Source organism: Aquarana catesbeiana, linkage group LG03 (assembly GCF_042186555.1).
Source record: "Aquarana catesbeiana isolate 2022-GZ linkage group LG03, ASM4218655v1, whole genome shotgun sequence".
In the NCBI taxonomy this organism is placed as follows: domain Eukaryota; kingdom Metazoa; phylum Chordata; class Amphibia; order Anura; family Ranidae; genus Aquarana; species Aquarana catesbeiana.
In genome coordinates this window covers 700,892,033-700,915,210 of record NC_133326.1, presented here as the reverse complement: position 1 = coordinate 700,915,210, position 23,178 = coordinate 700,892,033, and the positions used below count along the sequence as shown (strand labels likewise).

The following is a 23,178-nucleotide window of genomic DNA, read 5'->3' as shown; positions in this document are numbered from 1 at the left end:
TCTGTGTTATAAAAGGGCCCCCATCCACCAATCACAGAGCAGAACAAGCACATTCCGTCAGTGGTTGGCATGGTAACCGGGGACGCGTCCTCCGCAAGCCTGACAGGTCGTCTCGCGCATGCGCCGTGTTGTCAGGAGGGGGGGGGGTTGATCGTGTAAATCTTTCCTCTGCGTAGGGACCCTCTTCCTGTCGTTGCATTTATGTTTTGCACTTCATCGTCACCGTCTTTTGTAAATAATTAGGTCCGAGATCAAAGTGATTAAAAAAAATAATAATGATTCAGTTTGCTATTGGCTGTTATGGCTTATATACCTCCCCCACCACCTCCTTACCACGACCCGTAAACTTTCTCCGCCCACCCGTTGGTTGAGAAGCCCGGTGTTTTCCTAGTGAGCGTCACACCGCCCCTCCCCCCCTCCCCCTCAACGAGGGCGGACTCAACGCGGTCCCCATAAGCTTAGCTCCGTCCCTTGGTGTGCGCGCGCACAGCGTGGTCCCTCGATTTGCGAGGTGACGTCACAGATGACGTCGGAGACATTTCCGGTTTACGTCCCTCCGTTACCCCCTCCTGGTGTGTGCGTGATGACGTAGGTGGTATGTGAGAAGAGGGGGGCGCGCGCTGAGAAGATGGCGGCTGGAGGGTCCCGGGGAGGTGAGTGACTGAGGGGGGAGGGGGAGAGAGAAACTGAGGGGGAGGGGAGGTGTGTTGTGGGGGGCGGCCCCCCCCCCCCCGCACCTCTGTAGATGGTCTGAGTTGGGTGTGTGGTGGGGTGACAAGAGCTCCCATTATTATTATTATTGTTGTTCCTGTATGGAGCTGTCACCTGTCTTCCTATATATACACACAGCCCCTCCCCCCTCTGTATACACATCCTCTGTATATATATATATATCACCTAGACAGGTCCTCCCCTCCCCCATCTATATACCAACACTTCTGTATAATATATATATATATGTCTCCCATCTATATACCAATATATATATATATATATACACACACACCTCCCCCCATCTATATATCATCACTTCTGTCTGTCTGTATGTATGTATGTGTGTGTGTATATGTGTATATATATATATATATATATATATATGTATGTATGTGTGTGTGTGTGTGTGTGTGTGTGTGTATATGTATATATATATATATATATATATATATATATACACACCTCCCCCATCTATATACCATCACCTCTGTCTATGTACACCAAGACCGGTCCTCCCCTCCCCCATCTATATACCATCATCTCTGTCCATGTACACCAAGACCGGTCCTCCCCTCCCCCATCTATACACCATCACCTCTGTGTATAATATACACACACACACAGGTGATGGTGTATAGATGGGGGAGGGGAGGACCGGTCTTGGTGTACATGGACAGAGATGATGGTATATAGATGGGGGAGGGGAGGACCGGTCTTGGTGTACATAGACAGAGGTGATGGTATATAGATGGGGGAGGTGTATATACACAGGGGTGATGGAGGGGAAATATATACAGTATCTCACAAAGTGAATACACCCCTCACATGTATGTAAATATTTTATTATATCTTTTCATGTGACAACACTGAAGAAATGACACTTTGCAAAGTGTCATTTCTTCAATGTTGTCACATGAAAAGATAGAATAAAATATTTACTAAAATGTGAGGGGTGTACTTACTTTTGTCAGATACGGTATACGTGTGTGATATATATATATATATATATATATATATATATATATATCTATCATCACCCCTACATATACACCTCCCCATCTATATACCAACACTTCTGTGTGTGTGTAGTATATATACCATCACCCCTGTGTATATACACCTCCCCCAGCTATATACCATCACCTCTGTATGTGTATCTATACCTCACACATCTATATACCATCCCATATATATATAGATATATATATCTCTATCTTTCACTTGGATGTTATAAGTCTTCGATTGTAAGCTCTAACGATCAGGGCTTTGATTCCTCTTGTACCAAATTGTATTGTAACTCTAATGACTGCCTTCATTTTGTAAAGTGCTGCGCAAACTGTTGGTGCTATATAAATTCTGTATAATAATAATACACACCTCCCCATCTATATACCATCACCTCCGTATATATACACTTTCCCTCCTCCATCTATATACCATCACCTTTGTATGTGTGTGTATATGTATGTATGTGTGTAGATGTGTGTGTGTATATATATATATATATATATATATATATATATATATATAAAATTTTAGTTACTTATATAGCGCCGTCAATTTACGCAGCACTTTACATCTACATTATAGATAGTGAGTGTATGTGTGTGTGTATATATATATATATATATATATACTATCTCTAATATCTCCCCTTCTATATACCATCGGCCTGTATATATGTGTGTGTGTGTGTATATATGTATATATATATGTGTGTGTGTGTGTATGTGTATATATATATATATATATATATATATATATCTCTCAAAAGAGTGCCCCTTTTGTAGCGGTGACTGCTACAAAGGGTCCGCCAGTGGGAAGGGCGCCCCTTTATACTGGCCGCCAGTGGGAAGAATGCTCCTTACATTGGTGGTCAGTGGGATGCCACACCAGGCAGGTTTCCCACACATGTCAGAGCTGTTCGTGGAACCTGCTGAAGACCATAGCCAGGAGCCTCCTCCATTCATCCCCCTGTATTTGGACCTCTCAGATCTGGTCATGTGACCAGACACACGGGATGTATGAGGAAACCTCTCAGCTCTGGTCACCGGCTCGATGTGGAAACTTCATGTTGGAGGCTTCCTCTGCAGCACACACACTGCTTTAAGGCTGGTTCACCCCAATGCCATGTGATAAAACATTGGTGTGTACAGTGCCCTTGTGAAGGAGACGGCTGCACTGATGTGGACCCTCCGGCTGCACTACAATGGTACCCCGAGGGGGGATGATTTAGCCTAAAATTGTAGGCCGACGTCTGGTTCACTGCAAGGCAGCACAGATCAGACCTGGGACTAGGATCAGGACTTGCAGAAGTGGAATGAACGTCCTCCCAGGTTAGAGCTGGTGTATAGAGTCTAAGGGCCAGCAGGTATTCAGAGCTCTTGATTGTGGATATTGATTTTGATGCATACTGACCCCGGGTCGTGACCCCCCAGGTTCATGTTACTCAAAGCCAGGGACTCGGTGACAACATGGTATCAAGAAATTGGTCTGACATAGGAAGGTACACTGTAGTAACTATCCAGAGGACACCGCTGGTTGCAGATATCATAGATAAGGTAGAGGTCCTAGTTCAGGTTTGACAGTGGACTTGAATAATCCGTAAAAAAGCCAAGGGTCAGAGCAGGTAGGAGACTCCTGTTGCCAGGAACGAAGCCAAGGGTCAGGTAGGTTATCGGTTCCTATAGCCGAAACAAAGCCAAGGGTCAGGGCAGGTAGCAGGCGGCTACAGCTGGGATGAAGCGAAGGGTCAGGGCAGGTAGAAGGCTTCTATAGCTATAACAAAGCCAAGGGTCAGAGCAGGTAGCAGACTCAGGCATGAAAAAAGGCAAAGTCTAGGGCAGGTAGCAGACACAGATAGCCAGGAATGAAGCCAAGGGTCAGTTAATAGTTAGTGGACTTGGATAGGAACAAAGCCAAGGGTCAGGGCAGGTAGCAGGCTCAGTCATGAAAAAAGGAAAGGCCTAGGGCAGATAACAGACACGGCCAGGAAGGAAGCCAAGGATCAGGGAAGATTAGCAGGCTCCTATAGCCGGAACAAAGCCAAGGGTCGGAGGTAGTAGATTCGGTTATGAAAAAAGGCAAGGTCTAGGGCAGGTAGCAGACACAGATAGCTAGGAATGAAGCCAAGGGTCAGAGAAGGTAGCAGGCTCCTAAAGCCAGGAACAAAACCAAGGGTCAGGGCAGGTAGCAGCCTCAGGCATGAAAAAAAGGCAAGGTCTAGGGCACTTAGCAGACAGCCAGGAATGAAGCCAAGGGTCATTTAATAGGTAGTGGACTTGGATAGGAACAAAGCCAAGGGTCAGGGCAGGTAGCAGACACAGCCAGGAGGGAAGCCTTAGGGTCAGGGAAGATTAGAAGGCTCCTATAGCCGAAACAAAGCCAAGGGTCAGAGCAGGTAGCAGGCTCTTATAGCCAGGAACAAAGCAAAGGGTCAGGGCAGGTAGCAGCCTTTAGGCATGAAAAAAAGGCAAGGTCTAGGGCAGGTATCAGACACATATAGCTAGGAATGAAGCCAAGGGTCAGAGAAGGTAGTGGACTTAGATAGTCAGGAACAAAGCCAAGGGTCAGGGCTCGTAGCAGACTTAGCCAGGAATGAAGCCAGAGGTCGTTATGTGGGAATCTATGGTGGAATGTCTGTACGGGGCTCAGCAGCAAGCCTGCAAAAGTGTTGCTCGGGCAACGAGCCGAGATCTGCACGGAGTTTAAATAGACAAGGCAAGAGATGTAAGCCTTTCCAGTTGGCTGCAGCCTGACGGGAAGGAAAAGGCGTGCGATCTGATTGGCTGCAGCATGACTAACAAAAGACCCCTGGCTAGGAAGGAAACGTTGAAGGTTGAGGTCTCCTCATTGCTATGTGCAGACAATGATTAATATCTCAGGGAAGGAGAAGTGATCATGAAAGGTTATGTGCTGTCCATAGTGCTGATCCTGTCATTGGCTCAGGGGCCCAACCTGGGGACTGGGGGGGGGCAAATGCTGTACTTTACCACTTCTTGTTTGTGGCCCCTCGGTGGGTTGTGGTGCTTCTATAGGCCGGTGGAGGAAGAATATTGTAGCCTGGCTTCTAGTGGTGAATGGTTTGGTGATTGGCAGTTCTCTCTCCGAGATCTTTTATAATGGATCTTCTGTAGGAAAAATCGAATGTGGTGTGAGTAACAAATATGGAATGGTGGTGATCTCTAGCAGTCTCATGTCGTATGTCTCCAATCTATGATTGTCTACTGAAGCATGCCCACCAGTCCCACCAGACCATTTCTTATAGCATTCAGAACTGCCTTCGTTTTCTTCATGGCATAAGGTGTTGGAAACGTTCCTCAGAGATTCTGGTCCATAGTGACATGATAGCATCACGCAGTTGCTGCAGATTTGTTGGCTGCCCATCCATGGTGCCACCACATCACCAAAGGTCCTCTATTGGATGAGATGTGGTGAGTGTGGAGGCCATTGGAGGAGAGAGACCTCATTGTCCACTGGTGAGATGATTTCAGATTTGTGACGTGGTGCATTATCCTACTGGAAGGAGCCATCAGAAGAAAACAAATAATAAATGAACATTTGTTTTACCTGCAAAATGATATGCATTTATAATAATAATAATTAATATATATATTATATATAATTTTTTTTTTTTTTATTATTTTTTTTACTTTTTATTTATAAATTTATTTTATAATTATTATTTAACGAAAAGGTGAACTTCTTTTTAAAAAGAGCAAAAAAAACAAGAAAAACAAAAAAAAAAAATAGTGCAACATTTCTCACCAATAGAGGGTTATTAAAGAACGTCATGACTATAAGCCCCTATTGGGAAGGAGTTGGATGATTCCAGGCTGTATTGATCCCCCTGAATAGCAGAAGTCATCAGATTAGTGACCCATGACGGAGTCCTCCCCTCCCCCGTCCCAGGAGCGTTCACAGTGCTGCCAATCAATCAGAACGATGATTATGCTAGAAGGTTTTTCGATCGCAAATTCCTTAATATTGTATGCCTACCTAGGAAGCCCACAACCACCTCTTAGCCTGCAGACACTCAATACAATGGAGGACACAACAAATGTGTCTTGCCATGATGCAGATTTTTTTTTTTTTTTTCTGCCTGTGGGGCTCATTGAATACGACTGGACATGCTCAATGCGACACGCAGCGCACTTTTAAAGTGTGACGTGTTGGGTATCTATTTACTTGGCGTAACAGCTTTTTATATTTCACAGAAAAATTTAGTTCTGTATTGTGTTTTTTTGTTTTGTGTTTTGTGTTTTTTTTTTTTTTTTTTTTTTTTTTGTTTTTAAAAAAAAAAAAAAAAAAAAATTGCCTGCGCAAATACGGCGTGACACAAAAAATTGCAACGCCCACCAATATATTCTCTAGGGCCTCTGCTTTAAAAAATATATATAATATTTGAGGTGGGGGGGGGTTCTAAGTCATGTTCTAGCAAAACATACTGATTGTTGCATGTAAACAAAAAGTGCCAGAAAAGCCCGGACTTCAAGTGGTTTGTGAAGGTCTACCCAAAAAAGGGCGAAGTTCCGCTTGTTTTCCTCCTCCCTGTCACCTTTTTTTTTTTTTGGGGGGGGGGGGGGGGGGGGGGGGGTGGGGGGCGAACAAGTACCTGTCAAAACCAGTCGTGGTAAACTCGGCTGGAAGTTCGGCCCCCAGCGGCAGCACCCGAGAGCCAATTGAAAAGTCGGCTCGGGTTAAGATCCCCCTGGACAGGTCCATGTCCTAATAAGTCAACAGCTACAGTATTTGTAGCTGCTGATTTCTATTTTTTTTTTTTTTTTTTTTTTTTTTTTGCTGGTGCTCCACTTTTAAGCCTTTAAAAAAAAAAAAAAAAAAAGCGAATCGCCCCGTTGGGACCAATTTTTTCTTATAGAGAATGGGCCATAGTAAAAAAAAAAAAAAAAAAAAAAAAAGATACCAGGAATATGGCAGCTGGCTGCTCCCGTAACACTGGTATTTAACATCAAAGTAATTACGTGTTTCTACTATGGGCCGGTCATCAAGTGGCTAATGCAGAGAATGTGTTAAAATAGAAAAAAAAAAAATCTTCACACAAGAACACAAAAAAAAAAAATGGTGTTCTAACCCTTCCTTGGCTGTGTAGAAAACTAAAAAAAACATTTTAAGAGTCTAGAGTTCCCCCTTCAATGTCTTCTCCACAGCTCCAGTGTCCTCTTCTAACAGATCTCTTCTCTTCTCTCGTTGTCGGACAGAGCTCTGGAAATTGGGATAACCTGCGGCCGAACAACTCTTCTCCGCTCCCCGAGATGTCCAACTATTTACAATGAACAGCAAGGATTGCGCCGAGCTCTCAGGTGAGACCGCAGCACCTCGGGTATTTTTTTTTTGTCCGTCCCCCCCCCCCCCCACTTGGCGCTTGTGACGGGTGAAGTCACTGGTCCTCCTGGCAGGATCCTAGGAAATCTGAGACTCACAAACTTTGTGAGGGTGTACGGTACTGTACAGAGCAGGAGTTCCGCTTTTCCGGGATTACTTGACGCAAACCTCGAAAATGTAAACCTCATGTTTGGGATTTTTTTTAAGGCAATTAAGTAGAATTCATATTTTTCAAAAAATGTTTTCCATTGTTGATTGAAAAAAAAAAAAAAAAGTTTTAACCACTTCAGCCCCGGAAGGATTTACCCCCCTTCCTAAGCAGGCCCTTTTTTTGTGATTCGGCACTGCGTCTCTTTAGCTGACAATTGTGCGATTCTGTACCCAAACAAAATTTACGTCCTTCTTTTTTTTCTTTTTTTTTTTTTTCTCCCCACAAATAGAGCTTTCTTTTGGTGCTATTTGATCACCTCTGCGGTTTTTATTTTTTGCGCTTTAAACAAAAAAAGAGCAATTTTTTTTACTTTTTGCTGTAATAAATATCCCCCCCCCCCCCCAAAAAATATAAAAAAAACAAATTTCTTCCTTAGTTTAGGCCGATATGTATTCTTCATATTTTTGGTAAAAAAAAAATCGCAATAAGCGTTGGTTTGCGCAAACGTTATAGCGTCTACAAAATAGGGGATATATATATATATATATATATATATATATATATATATATATATATATATATATATATATATATATATATATATATATATATATAATTTTTTTTATTTTTTTTTTTTGTACTGCGAAATTGCGGCGGACAGATCAGATACTTTTAACACTATTTTGGGACCATTGACATTTATACAGCAATCAGAGCTAAAAAAATGCACTGATTACTTGCAGGAAAGGGGTTAAACACTAGGGGGCGATCAAGGGGTTAAGTGTTTTCCCTCAGTGTGTTCTAACTGTAAGGGGGGGATGGGCTCACTAGAACATGACAGAGATCACTGGGAGCAGTAGATCCCTGTCATGTTGCTAGGCAGAACAGGGAATTGCCTTGTTTACATCTCCCCGTTCTGCCTCTTCGTGTCACGATTGCGGGCCACCGGCGGACATCAAGTCCGCGGGACCCGAGGGTGACAGAGTGACGTACGGGTATGTCGTTTTGCGCACCCATGCCATTTTGCCGACGTATATCGGTGTGAGCCGGTCGGCAAGTGGTTAATAAAGCATTGTATATATTAAAAACAATTGATCTTCTTAACACAATATTTCATCACAATATATAGTAAAAAAAAAACATCAGAGCATTTTGAAGTGGTATTCCCCAGCTACTTGCTCTTCCGCCATCAATTGTAAAAGTCAAGATGGTTTCCAGTAGGTGGGGATATCTATGCTAAAACATATTTACTCTGTATTTCAGAAGTGGTGTTTTCCCTGAAGAAGACTTTTTGTATACTTCGAAACGCGTTGGATATCCCCACCTGATGGAAACCATCTTGACTTGTATTCCCCAGCTACTTGCTCTTCCGCCATCAATTGTACAAGTCAAAATGGTTTCCATCAGGTGGGGATATCCAACGCGTTTCGAAGTATACAAAAAGTCTTCTTCAGGGAAAATACCACTTCTGAAATACAGAGCAAATATGTTTTAGCATAGATATCCCCACCTACTGAAAACCATCTTGACTTGTACAATTGATGGTGGAAGAGCAAGTAGCTGGGGAATACCACTTCAAAATGCTTTGATGTTGTTGTTGTGTTTTTTTTTTTTTTTTACTATATATTGTGATGAAATATTGTGTAAAGATGATCAATTGTTTTTAATATTTACAAAACTTTATTCAAACTTTTTTTAATGAAAAAAATCCCAATTATGAGGTTACATTTTCTATATTTAGAGGGATGATGGCAATCACACACTTAGTCACATGAGTCTCCTTTTTCAACTTGACGCAACCTCCATCTTTTATTTTTTTCCCAAAAATTTGGGTATTATATTGTTTGTTTCCACTAAAATGTATTTTGGTGTATTTTTTTCCTGAAAAGATAACTGAAACTAAAAATAACGTGCGACATAAAAAAAATTGCAGCTACCACCATTTTGTTCTCCCAGGTCTCTGCTTTCAGAAAATGTATACTTTTACACTTACATTCATTAACCACTTCCCGCCCGCCATGTAGCAATATGATGTACGCAAAATGGCTTCATTATCCTGAATGGACGTCATATGACGTCCAGCAGGATAAGCCGTAATTGCGCGCCTGCGAGGCGATTGGTGTATCAGTCTGACACACTGCTTCTCCAATCCCGGTAAAGAGACTCTGACAGAGGCTCTTTACCACGTGATCAGCTGTGTCCAATCACGGCTGATTACAGCGTAAGCAGGAAGAGCCGTATATCGGCTTTTCCTCCACTCGCACTAACAGGCGCGAATAGAGGAGAGCCGATCATCTGCTCTCCTGGTGTGCGGGGGGGGTCAGCGCTGATCATCAGTGCAGATCCACCAGAGATGCCCACCTAGGACCACCAATCTGTGCCCTGGCACACTGTGCCCATCAGTTATGCCTGCCAGCGCCGCCTGATCAGTGCCCATCAGTAAAGGAGAAAACTTAATTATTTACAAAGTTTTGTAATAGAAATAAAGAAAAAAAAAATTTTTTTTTTTCCCTAAATTTTCGGTCTTTTTTTTTTTTTTTTTTTTTTTTTATTTGGAGCACAAACAATAAAACCCCCAGTGGTGATTAAATAGCACCAAAAGAAAGCACTATTTGTGGGAAAAAATAATGAATCTGGGTACAGTGTTGTATGACCGCGCAACTGTCATTCAAAATGTGACAGCTCTGAAAGCTAAAAATTGGCCTGGGCAGGAAAGGGGGGGGGGGTGCCCTGTATTGAAGTAGTTAAATGACATTTGCAGTAATTTAAAGCATAAAAAATGCATATTTTAACATGTATGGAAAAATTGCCCCAGCATACAAGTGATTAACCACTTGCCGACCGCAATACCTATATATGGGTTGCGGATTTGAAGTAGCTTACTGGGGTTATGGCTGCAGCTGTGAGCCAGGTGGTGTTTTTATTTTTTTAATTTTTTTTTTTTTTTTTTTTTTGTTAGCTGGTGGCTGGTTTTCTAATGAAAGTGATCCAAGCGGCTCATTAACGCTGGAACGCTTTCCAAAGCGGCGGCAGGGGACGGTGTTTCTCGGGGCTTCAACCGACAGTGCTGCCAGCTTGTCACAGAGGCGATAAAAGACTAGATCGTCTTTGCCTCTATGGCTTGCAGGACCGGGGTGATGCTATGATATCGCTTCCGGTTCAGGGTGGAAGTAAACCCTTTTTGAAAGCAAAATATGATTTTTTTTTTTCTTTTGCTTTTAAAAGTAGAGGAGAGAATAATTGGCGCTAGGAGGTCTAGCTCTAATTCATATTCTCGCTCTGACATTCACGGCGATGCCTCACATGTGTGGTGCGCACACTGTTCAAATAGAATGTTTTTTGTGTGGATATTTCACTATGGTTTTACAGCACCTCATCCCGTTACTATCCAAGAAGCAAGAAATTGATAATACTTGTGCTATCTCTACCCATTAGAAAGTGGATAACCTTACAGCTGATAACATCCCCTGAGGAAGCCTAATTAAAAGGCAAAACATGTTGGGACCTCCATCTTTACCGCTTTATGCAGACTAAGGAACACTATGGGTTACAAAAAATGTTTTAATGGTGATTTTGTTTTAAAATGCTAGTAATAAATATTGATATTTTAACCATAATTTTTGTATATCTGCACCGTTATAATCCCACTCAATCTCTTGGTTCTTGGATACCAGTTACATATGTGTGCGTGACTTACGTATGCTTCTGTGTGTGAGCATTGAGGGAAAGGGGCGCTTAAAAAATATATATATATTAATATTAGGGCTGGGGAAAAAAATCGATTTAAATGTTGAATCGAGTTGAGAGGTCAAATCGATTTTTTTTTTTTTTTTTTTTTGTGTCACCAGAACCGGTGCTGAGGAGCTGCAGGTAGGAGTTTTTAGGCGAGGCCACGGCTTCAGCCTAGTCCGCGAGGCCGGACGCCGTGGACTAGGCCGAAGCCGCAGCCTTGCCTAAGACCTCCTGCCCACAGCTCCTCAGGAACTGCATGGTGTCCAAAATATAAAAAAAAAAAAAAAAAAAAAAAACTCGATGTGAATCGAGGTGTGTTTTTTTTTTTTTTTTTTTTTTTGAGAAAATCGCCCAGCTCTAATATAAATATATATATACACAGCCCCTCCCCCCTGTATACACATCCTCTGTATGTATGTGTATATATGTATGTGTGTGTGTGTGTGTGTGTGTGTGTGTGTATATATATATATATTCACCTAGACAGGTCCACCCCTCCCCCATCTATATACCAACACTTCTGTATAATATATATATTTATATTTTTCTATCGCTTCCATACCTATTACAAGGAATGTAAACATCCCTTGTAATAGAAATAGGGGTTGACAGGTCCTCTTTATGGAGATATCTGGGATCAATAAGACCCCAAATCTCATCTTTTACCTTTTTTTTTTTTTTTTTTTTTTTTTTAAAAGCAAAAGATCAAAAAAAAATACAAATAAATAAAAAAATTTCTTCCACCCTGGACCTGAAGTGATATCACTCCAGTACCCCAAGGCCATAGAGGCGATTAGAGACGATCTGGTCTTTTATCGCCTCTGTGACCAGCCGGCTGCACCTTCTGATCGTTTCTCAGGGGAGCCGGTGGAAAAAGTAAGGCCAAAAAGAACCAGGACTTCTGCCGCTTCTGAAAGCGTTCTAGCGGCTCATGAGCTTCGGCCATAATCCCGGTAAACCACATGCAAACTGCAATGCATATATATGTATTGCGGTCAGCAAGTGGTTAAGAGCAAAGTTCACTGGGGAACAGGTAATTGCTAAAAAGGTTGTAAACCCTCGTGGTTTTTTCACCTTCATACATTCTATGCATGAAGGTGAAAAAAACCTCCTGTGCTGCAGCAGCCCCTCTTTTTACTTACCTGAACCTGGTCTTTCTAAGAGACAGGGACGAGCACACCAGCTCCAGTCAGTGTCTTGGGTCCTGATTGGATAGATTGATACCGTCGGGGCACTCGAGAGATAGAGGAGCCAGGAGCGCCGCTAATGAACCCCAGAAAAGGAGGATCGGGGCCACTCTGCATGACCAACTGCACAGAGGAGGTAAGTATGACGTGTGTTTTTTTTTTTTTTAAATAACAAAGTGATTTTACAACCCCTTTAAAAGGGGTTGTAAAGGTTTCTTTTTAAAAACAAAAACAAACATGTCATACTTACCTCCTCCTCTTCTGGGGTCCCTCAGCGGCTCTGGTGACTCTTCCTCTTCTCGAGTGCCTCATCGGAGAAGCACTCTCCTTCGGACACCCGTGCAGGAGCACTCCCATGACCTGCTGCTGCTTCTGTTGACAAAGACAGCAGGATTCGGCTCCGGCGCCCAAGTCATTAGATTGGACTGATGGCAGCGGGAACCAATGGCTGCACTGCTATCAATCTATCCAATCAGGACCCAAGAGACCGGCCGGAGCTGGTGTGCTCGTTCCCGTTGCGGGAATTACGGGGCTCAGGTAAGTATAAGGGGGGGCTCGGTTGGGGGCGCTGCTGCAGTAAAGAAGCTTTTTCACCTTAACGCCTAGAGTGCATTAAGGTGAAAAACGCTGAGGGTTTACATCCCCTTTAAAGCCCAATTCCATCTTTTTTCCTCACCAAATCCCCCCTTTGCTGAATAAAAACTCAATTGTCAGGGATTAATTCAGGAAATTTCTCTCCCAGCCACCACTAGGGGGAGCTGCAGGTACAACATACTGACCGGTAATCTTTATTTCTTCCCAGCAGAAAACGGCCACCACATCAAGGTTTTTCTACCCAAGAAGCTGCTGGAGTGTTTACCGAAGTGTACTACTTTACCGAAGGAGAGGCTGCGCTGGAACACTAATGAGGTGAGCGGATTTCACTGCGACCGCTCCCTGCAAGGAAATCTTTCTAACCAGGTCCTACACTAAGGGCCAGTTCACACCACATGCAGTCCAGTGCGTTTTTCTGCATCAAAAACACAAAAGTAGGTTTATATGATTTCCAATGGCATAGTTCACACCAGTGCTTGCAGTTCCACTGCGTTCCAGAAAAAAAAAAGTAGAATATGCTGCGTTTTTTCTGCGCTGTACTGGAGCCCTGTAGAACGTGCCTAAACGAAACAAAAAAAAATGCACTGGAGCACACATGTCCTTATTTAAAAGAGAAGTATGGGTTTGGGCTTTTTTGCAGTTTTATACTTCCCTGGGTGGATGCAGCATCGGTCACCCGACATCCTCTAAGACTCAGAACCGAGCGAATGAACGAACATCGCCGATCGCTCGGTTCTGACAGCTCTGTGAGCAGGGAGCTGTAGACTGTCGGTCACCGGCTCTCTGCTCTGCTCACTGGAGCGCTGGGCTGTGGAGGGGGGTGAAGCAGCCGGCTCAGGCTCTCAGCGGCTCTCCTCTTTCATTGTATTGTTGACTCGGTGCCTGGACCGACTTCTGTGATGTCAGCAGAGAGCGGACTTCAGCCCCCTCTCTGAAAACGGGTTACAGAAACTGCACTACTGTGATCAATAGAGGTACAGCCAAACAAGCTTTCCCTGTACTTCTCCTTTAAGGTTAAAGCGGAGTTCCACCCAGAATTTTTATTTATTTTTTTTTTTTCTTAATCCGTTCTTTTACACTATATCAAAATATTAAATCCATGTCATTTAACATACTGCCACTCAATTCCTGTTTTTTTTTTTTTTTTTTTTTTTTTTTTTTTTTTTTTTAAAATGAGCGCTTCCATCTCTACTGTGGGCACATGTGAAGCCCACTAGCAGTCTCTTCCAGAATACGGTGATGCTGTATGCTCAGCATGTGCCTCTTGATGCTTCGACCCAGTGTGCTGTCAGAAAGCCACTACCCATCAGACTATGCAACCGAAGTGACGTTGCTTCGTGGCCATCTTGGTACACCCACACTCGTCCGCAGTAAGCCTAGAGTTAGAAGTTGGCAAGCGGACATATTTATACACCCACCGGAGTCTTGCTTTTCACAGATATTTTTAACAGTAAACTCACCTTATATATACTGTATTTCAATAAATAAGCTGAGTTTAGTGTTAAAAATATCTGAAAAGCAAGGCTGCGGTGGGTGTATAAAGATGTCCGCTTGCTGACTTCTAAGGCCTCATGTACACTGCTGCTGGTAAACGGACGTTCAGAGGAGTCGGATGCTTTTTTCAGCTGCCCCTGAACTCATCCAATGTTATCTTATGTACACAGGGTCGTTTAATGTCGTTTTTAGGCAGTTGAGTTTAGAGGCCTTTTTTGGAAAGCAAAAAAATGAGTTCAGACGCCGAGTTTAGAGGCATTTCAAGCGCCAAACGCTTCTAAACGCAGTAACTCGCGCTTCGTTTACAGGCGTTTTTCATTTTTGGCTATTTTGAAGAAAAAAATTTTCAAACGCTTCTAAACGCAAGCGCAGCATGTAAACGCGGTAAAACGGACGTTTTAGGCGTGGGTCACTATCTGTCAAGTTAAATCGTTCAGGAGAGGTTGTAAAAACGTCTCGTGTACATTAAGCCTAACTCTAGGCTTACTGCGAGACGAGTGCGGGTGTACCAAGATGGCCGCGATGCAACGTTACTTTGGTTATTCTGATGGGTAGCAGCTTAACACCGGCGATGCCTGTTGTCTCCTGGGATTGATGACACAGACCTCCCAGGAGACATTGCAAAGCCGGAAATGATGCACAAGGCCGATTTCTATGTATTTCTATGAAGAAATACAGCACTAAGTGTTATAAGATAAAAAATGATCTGCCAAATTGCAATGAATGCACTGCTGAATGGTGAAAAGTTAAAAATGTGGGTGGAACTCCGCTTTAAGAAAAAAGAGGGGGAAAAAAAAACAAAAACACGCATGCAGAAAAGCATCTGGAACGCATCCGGACTGCGTTTCTATGGTGTGAACTGTACAGAAGACCCCTTTCCCACTGATACTTTTACTGCGCTAGAACGCACCTTTCCAGCAGGACAAAAGCACATCAAAACTACTTTCCCTTTTTAAATCCTGAGCATCTTCTCAAATGGTTTTGAAATGTCCTGCATGCTGCAGCTTTGGCGCACTTTCCAAAAATGCACCTTCCATTGAAGTCAATGGGAACCCCATAAAAAAAATGCAAAAATGTACTCTGTGTGTTTTTATAGATGCATTTTTGCGGACACATGCCAAAAATATGCTGGTTGTTAAGGAGCACCTGTCGGGGTCCTCCCCAGCCAGTGAATAGTAGATTAAGGAGCCAGCACATGCCAGCTTCCTTAAAGTGATGTTAAGACCCCTTTCACACTGGCGCCCCCTGAGCGTTCGAGCTAAAGCGCCGCTCACTTAAGTGCGCTTAAGAGGGTTTGAGCTAAAGCGCCGCTCGTTTAAGTGGTTAAACGCTGTTTAACCACTTGAGCCCCGAACCATTTTGCTGGCCAAAGACCGGAGCACTTTTTGCGATTCGGCACTGCGTCACTTTAACTGACAATTACGTGGTCGTGTGACGCGGCTCCCAAACAAAATTGGCGTCCTTTTTTCCCAACAAATAGAGATTTCTTTTGGTGGTATTTGATCACCTCTGCGGTTTTTATTTTTTGCGCTATAAACAAAAATAGAACGACAATTTTGGAAAAAACGTATTATTTTTTACTTTTTGCTATAATAAATATCTCCAAAAATATATATAAATTTTTTTTTTCCCTCAGTTTAGGCCGATATTTATTCTTCTACATATTTTTGGTATAAAAAAAATCGCAATAAGCGTTTGTTTTGCGCAAAAGCTATAGTGTCTACAAAATAGGGGTTCGTTTTATGGCATTTTTATTAATTATTTTTTTTTTTTACTAGTAATGGCGGTGATCTGCGATTTTTAGCGTGACAGTGACGTTATGGTGGACACATCGGACAATTTTGACACATTTTTGGGACCATTGGCATGTTTACAGCGATCAGTGCTATAAAATTGCATTGATTACTGTAAAAATGACACTGGCAGTGAAGGGGTTAACCACTAGGGGGCGGGGAGGGGTTAAGTGTGTCCTGGGGAGCGTTTCTAACTGTTAGGGGGATGGGCTATGAACGGCACTTCACTGATCATCGCTCCCGATCACAGGGAGCAGAGATCAGTGACAGTGTCATTAGGCAGAACGGGGAGATGCTTGTTTACATCAGCATCTCCCCGTTCTTCAGCTCGATCGAGTCTGCGGGACCCGCGATCCGACTCACGGAGCTCCCGGCAGGGTTGCACGTGACCACATGGCAGCAAATTCAAAGGGACGTACCTGTACGCCCATTTGCCCAACCATGCCATTCTGCCAATATAAATACATTTGGTGGTCAGCAAGTGGTTAAGCAGCGCTTTTTCGGCCCCTAACGGGGTGCCTATAACCCCCACTAGCGGCCGAAGAAGGGGTTAAAAGCGCCTGTGTTGCGGCGCTTCTGAAGCACTGCACATTCATTTCAATGGGCAGGGGCCGACCCAAAGATTCTGCTTGCAGGACTTTTTCTAACATCCCGCAAGCGCACCGCCCCAGTGTGAAAGCACTCAGGCTTTCACATTCGGGCAGCATGGGAGGCAGTTTTCAGGTGCTTTACAGGGGCTATTTCTAGTGCTAAAATGCCTGAAAACTGCCTCCGTGTAAAAGGGGTCTAAAGCTTAGTTTAAAAAGAAAAAGAAAAACTGTTATTTCCCTGCTCTGTGCAGTGGTTTTGCACAGAGCAGCTCCGATCTTATTTTTTGGGTCCCTCGCTGGTGCTCCTGGCCCCCCCCCCCCCCCCCCCCCCCAAGCAGTGCCCCCAGAGGAAACTGCTTGCCCTGGGAGCACCGCTGCGTGCTTGCTTCCGAGCTGCTGCTGTATGCATCCATAAAACACATAGAACCGCGGCTCGGGAGCCAAAGGGCTCCCGCTTCTTTCTCTGCCAATGAGGAGGGAGAGTCCCCATACAGCCGAGGCTATGAATTATCTAAAAAGAACCATTATGGAGGGAAAACTCCATTTGTTGTTGCCACCATCCCAAATATATTGTATATAGAGAATGACTACCCCTCTGGTACTAAGGGACTTTAAGGGTGAACTTTTGAAGACACAATATTTTCAAAACCTAGAAAAATGTATTTCATCAAACAGTGTAGCGGTCAAGGGTAACAACCATACACAAAGTGATACATAATATCCATATATATATTATATGTGAAAAAAGCACTTCTCCTGTGGGTCGACGCATTTCCGGAGATTCAAGATAAATCCCTTCTTCAGGGGCATGAAGGAGATGATAGTTGGAGATGCTCTGAATTAGAGAAGACAAAGTCTACATTTCCAAAATACAGCTGAGCAAACATTGTGTCAAACATGGAAGCGTCGTAGCCAAAAAAACATGCACATACCAACACTACATTCATGGAATCAAATATTTGTTAAAAAGATTGTTAGGATGGCGCTGAGCAAAAATGGGGACACTTCTCCAGAATGAAGGAAATCACAAAGTAAATAGTAAATCCTCAAGGCTCGAGAGATCCCTCACAAGGATTCCCAAAAAAGGGGATCCTTGTGAGGGATCTCTCGAGCCTTGAGGATTTACTTTTTCTTCATGCCCCTGAAGAAGGGATTTATCTTGATTCTCCCGAAACGCGTTGGACCATAGAAGTGCTTCTTTCTCATATACTATATATGGATATTCTGTATCACTTTGTGTATGGTTGTTATCCTTGACTGCTACACTGTTTTATGAAATAATACATTTTTCTATGTTTTGAAAATATTGTGTCTTCAAAAGTTCGCCCTTAAAGTCCCTTAGTACTGGGGAGTACTCATTCTCTATATAAAATACAGCCGAGGCTATAGTGAACATTGCTGGATCGGAGCTCGGGTAAGTATTGGGGGGTGGGCGCTGCACACAGGTTTATTTTTTTTTTACCTTCATGCAAAGAATGCGTGAAGGTAAAAAAAAAAAAACCTTCAGCCTTTTACAACCACTTTAATATTTGTTGGATAGGTACACAATGAGCCCCCCCGTGCTCCCCCCTATCCCCCACCGGGGTAGCATGAAAGTTCAGCAATCCTGCCATCCAGCTCCTCCAGTCTGGCTGCCCCCTCCTCTCACATTATGACTGTTGCCCCAAGCTGACCCGCCTGTCTGTAGTTTCTCCGTCCCCCCTCTCATTGGTGGTATCACTCCTGCACAGGAGTGCATGCTGACCACTGAAGGGGAGGCATTATTTATCACTGGTTGTTAAGGACACTGACGGGTTCCGGCTCCTTAACAACCAACTCCTTTTTAAAATGTGTTATGTTTTTTTTTTTATTTTAAAAAGACATAGTTCACTTTAGAAGCGCTGCAATGTCAGAATATATGCTCTGTAGTGTGAAAGCAGCCTTATTATACATGGGCATTGGGGCTTTCAATATTAAAGGGTCTGTCCACCCAGGACTGATGATTCTCAAGAGATCGGTTGGTGAGATTCTGTGTGCACTAGGTTCCTGGGTCTGTACATCTGATGTGCCTATTTAAAGCTCCCAGGTGGACAGGAGCAGAGTCAGGAACTATAGCAGGGAGATCTCACTTTTGTAGTGTCCAGGGCAGGGATCCTCAAACTACGGGGCCTCCAGCTGTTGCGGAACTACACATCCCATGAGGCATTGTAAAACTCTGACATTCACAAGACATGGCTAGGCATGATGGAACTGTAGTTCTTGAACAACTGGAGGGCCATAGTTTGAAGACCCCTTGGTCCAGGGCATAGGAGAAGTCAGCCCTCCATTCTTCATGCATGGCTAAAATATCAATTTTAGGGGGAGTGAACTCTTAAAGAGGAAAATACATAGGCTGTCTTTGCTTCACTAACCACATACGTTCCTTCTGGAAAGTATTCACTTTTTCCACATTTTGTTATCTTACAGCCTTATTCCAAAATGGATTACATTCATTATTTTCCTCAAAATTCTATAAACAATACACCATAATGATGACATGAAAAGAAGTTTGTTTGAAATCTTTGCAAGTTTATTAAAAAAAAAATGAAAAAATCCCATATACAGAAGTATTCACAGCCTTTGTTCAATACTTTGGTGAAGCTCATTTGACACTAATTACAGCCTCAAGTCTTTTTTGAGTATGATGCTACAAGCTTGGCACACCTATTTTTGAGCAGTTTCTCCCATTCTTCTTTGCAGGACCTCCTAAGCTCTATCAGGTTGGATGGGGAGCGTCGGTGTACAGCCATTTTCAGATCTCTCCAGAAATGTTCAATCGGGTTCAAGTCTGGGCTCTGGCTGGGCCACTCAAGGACATTCACAGAGTTGTTCCATAGCCACTCCTTTGTTATCTTGGCTGTGTGCTTAGGGTCGTTGTCCTGTTGGAAGATGACCCTTTGCCCCCAGTCTGAGGCCCAGAGCGCTCTGGAGCAGGTTTTCATCAAGGTGTCTCTGTACATTACTGCATTCATCTTTCCCTCAATCCTGACTAGTCTCCCAGTTCCTGCCGCTGAAAAACATCCCCTCAGCATGATGCTGACACCACCATGCTTCACTGTAGGGATGGTATTGGCCAGGTAACGAACGGTGCCTGGTTTTCTCCAGACATGACGCTTGAAATTCAGACCAAATCAGTGTTTGTTTCATCAGACCAGAGAATTTTGTTTCTCATGGTCTGAGAGTCCCTTCAGGTGCCTTTTGGCAAACTCCAGGCGGGCTGTCACGTGTATTTTACTGAGGAGTGGCTTCCGTCTGGCAACTCTACCATAAAGGTTGGGTTGGTGGAGTGCTGCAGAGTTGGTGGTTCTTCTGGAAGGTTCTCCTTTCTCCGCAGAGAAACACCTGGAGCTCTGTCAGAGTGACTACTGGGTTCTTGGTCACCTCCCTGACTAAGGCCCTTCTCCCCCGATCGCTCAGTTTGATGGGTGGCCCACCCTAGGAAGAGTCCTGGTGGTTCCAAACTTCTTCCATTTACGAATGATGGAGGCCACTATGCTCATTGGGACCTTCAATACTGCAGAAATGTTTCTGTACCCTTCCCCAAGATCTGTGCCTCCATACAATCCTGTCTCGGAGGTCTAAAGACAATTCCTTGGACTTCATGGCTTGGTTTGTGCTCTGACATGCACTGTTAACTGTGAGATCTTATATAGACAGATGTGTGCCTTTCCAAATCGTGTCCAAATAAGTGAATTAACCACAGGTGGACTCCAAGTTGTAGAAACATCTCAAGGATGATCAGTGGATACAGGAGGCACCTGAGCTCAATTTTCAGTGTCATGGCAAAGGCTGTGAATACTTATGTACATGGGATTTTTTTTTTCATTTTTAATAAATTTGCCAAAATTTCAAACAAACTTGTTTCACATTGTCATTATTTGTCGAATTTTGAGGAAATTAATGAATTTTTCTCCCTTGTCACCTATCCCATGCTAGCCTTCAGGACTTCTCCAGAGCCTCCCCCCATCCTCTGGAATGCTCTACCCCAATCTGTCCGATTTTCTCCTACTTTGTCCACTTTCAGAGGATCCCTGAAAACTCATCTCTTCAGAGAAGCCCTATCTGGCCCCCACCTAACAACTGTACATTTATCTTCTCAATCAGCACACCGCCCACAGTTATTACCTCTTGTATCTCTTGACCTTCCCTCTTAGTTTGTAAGCTCTAAGTGAGCAGGGGCCTCTGATTCCTACTGTATTAAAGTATATTGTATTTGTACTGTCTACCCCTCAAGTTGTAAAGCACTACGTAAACTGTTGGCACTATATAAATCCTGTATAATAATAATTTAATCCATTTTGGAATAAGGCTGTAACATAACAATGTGGAAGAAGTGAAGCGCTGCGAATACTTTCCGGATGCCCTGTATTTGCTGCAAGATAGTGAACCAGAAAGTAGTAACCTGAAACAGAAATGTAGTTGTTATTTTTCAGAGGTCATAATATAATTGTCTATATTTCTCTCATGATAGTTCACCTTTGATGTCTTACTGTAGTGCGGCACCTTTTGTCCCTTCAATATTATGGTGACATGTCTTCTCCATCATATCGCTCACTCTCAGCTATATCTGTGTTTTCTGCAGGAGATCGCCTCTTACCTTATTACCTTTGAGAAACATGACGAATGGCTTTCTTGTGCCCCCAAAACCAGGTATGGTATCCCCCCAATTTCTCCTCCTACCCAGTACTTGAAGGACATTGCAGAAGCAGGACTATTTTATTCCCCCCCCCTCACTTCCTGGCCCTTATATTTATCCAAGGGTCTTCTGACCTGTCCAATGACATCAGGGGTCCTTCCTTTTCTCTGGTCCTTACTGCTGCCCTGCTTTTCTCAGTTTCGAGCACTCAGTGCAGTAGAACTCTGAGCCCAGACTGTGTGAGGATGTTTCCCCAACGGGGGGGAGGCGGTCCATAACGGTATTAGGCTGGCCGTATGAGCCAGGTTCATTCACCCACACAAATGAGGTGAACAGAGTGAAGTAGAATAATAACGTATCGAACCAGGCAGGACCTCAGTGATGCCGGTTTATTAACAGCTGGGAACATACAGGTTTATGTTCAAAGTATTACGAGATGCAGATCTAATTTATACAGTTTCCTACAATGCAAGCATATTAGGTACAACATGATTGTTGCGAAGATCTACGTAGATTTAACTAACAATAAATCTGCCACCTGTCATACAACCAGAAAAACTTATACATTCCTATATGTTTATTAAAATTATTTATAACTGGTTTTGTCTATGGTTTTATCCATTACAGTACTTGTGTAGAGACAGTATGGGCACCCAGTCATGTTAAATCAAACCCTCCTTGTCCTGATAAGACTTTACCAACTCAAGGATAACAGATTTATGACTTTGGGAAAATGAACTTGCAATAACCCATGTTGTATGTCTTATTGTTCTTTCACTATACAATCCTATGTGTATGTATTCATATATTGGTTTCACAAAAAAGTACATATATATATATATATATATATATATATATATATATATATATATACACACCCACACAGCTAACTACTTTATTCAATATTGTCTAATTATCAATACATACATACACATCAGTGTTCTTATTCACTGTATTTTAACAGTTTTATTGAGGCCACAAGCAGACCTTTTTGACCCTGTCAAACTAAATTTAACCACTTGCCGACCGCCTAACGCAGATATACGTCGGCAGAATGGCACGGGCAGGCAGAATCACGTACCTGTACGTGATCTGCCTCCCGCGGGCGGGGGGTCCGATCGGCCCCCCCCCCCCCCTGGTGCCAGCGGCGGTCGGCATTTCACTGGGAGCGTTGGGAGGCGAGGGGGAGACCATCTGATCGTGGCCCCCCCCCCTCGCGATCGCTCCCAGCCAATCGGAATCCTCCCCCTGCCTGTGTGTAGTTTCACACAGGCATGAGGATATGATGTCATCTCTCCTCGGCTTGGCAGTTTCCGTTCCAGCGCCGAGGAGAGAAGACATGTAAGTGCACAAAACACAAACACACACAGTAGAACATGCCAGGCACACAAAACACCCCCGACCCCCCCCCCCCTGTCACAAACTGACACCAAGCAGTATTTTTTTTTTTTTTTTTTCTGATTACTGATTGGTGTCAGTTTGTGACAGTTACAGTGTTAGGGCAGTGAGTATTACCCCCCTTTAGGTCTAGGATACCCCCCTAACCCCCCCCTAATAAAGTTTTAACCCCTTGATCACCCCCTGTCACCAGTGTCACTAAGCGATCATTTTTCTGATCGCTGTATTAGTGTCACTGGTGACGCTAGTTAGGGAGGTAAATATTTAGGTTCGCCGTCAGCGTTTTATAGCGTCAGGGACCCCCATATACTATCTAATAAATGTTTTAACCCCTTGATTGCCCCTAGTTAACCCTTTCACCACTGATCACCGTATAAGTGTTACGGGTGACGCTGGTTAGTTCGTTTATTTTTTATAGTGTCAGGGCACCCGCCGTTTATTACCGAATAAAGGTTTGGCCCCCTGATCGTCGGGCGGTGATATGCGTCGCCCCAGGCAGCGTCAGATTAGCGCCAGTACCGCTAACACC

The 23,178-nt window shown here is 43.5% G+C and overlaps 1 protein-coding gene across 1 annotated transcript in view; it reads left to right on the top strand.

Moving 5' to 3' along the window:
- Nucleotides 1-509: 509 nt before the first annotated feature.
- Nucleotides 510-23,178, top strand: part of CAMTA2 (calmodulin binding transcription activator 2) — a gene marked incomplete in the record, with an annotated part of 128,712 nt that continues 106,043 nt past the window's right edge. The window contains 4 exon segments of the mRNA XM_073623058.1: nt 510-653; nt 6,933-7,034; nt 12,932-13,035; nt 21,198-21,265. Of these exon segments, the coding sequence (XP_073479159.1) occupies nt 7,004-7,034; nt 12,932-13,035; nt 21,198-21,265 (203 nt within the window).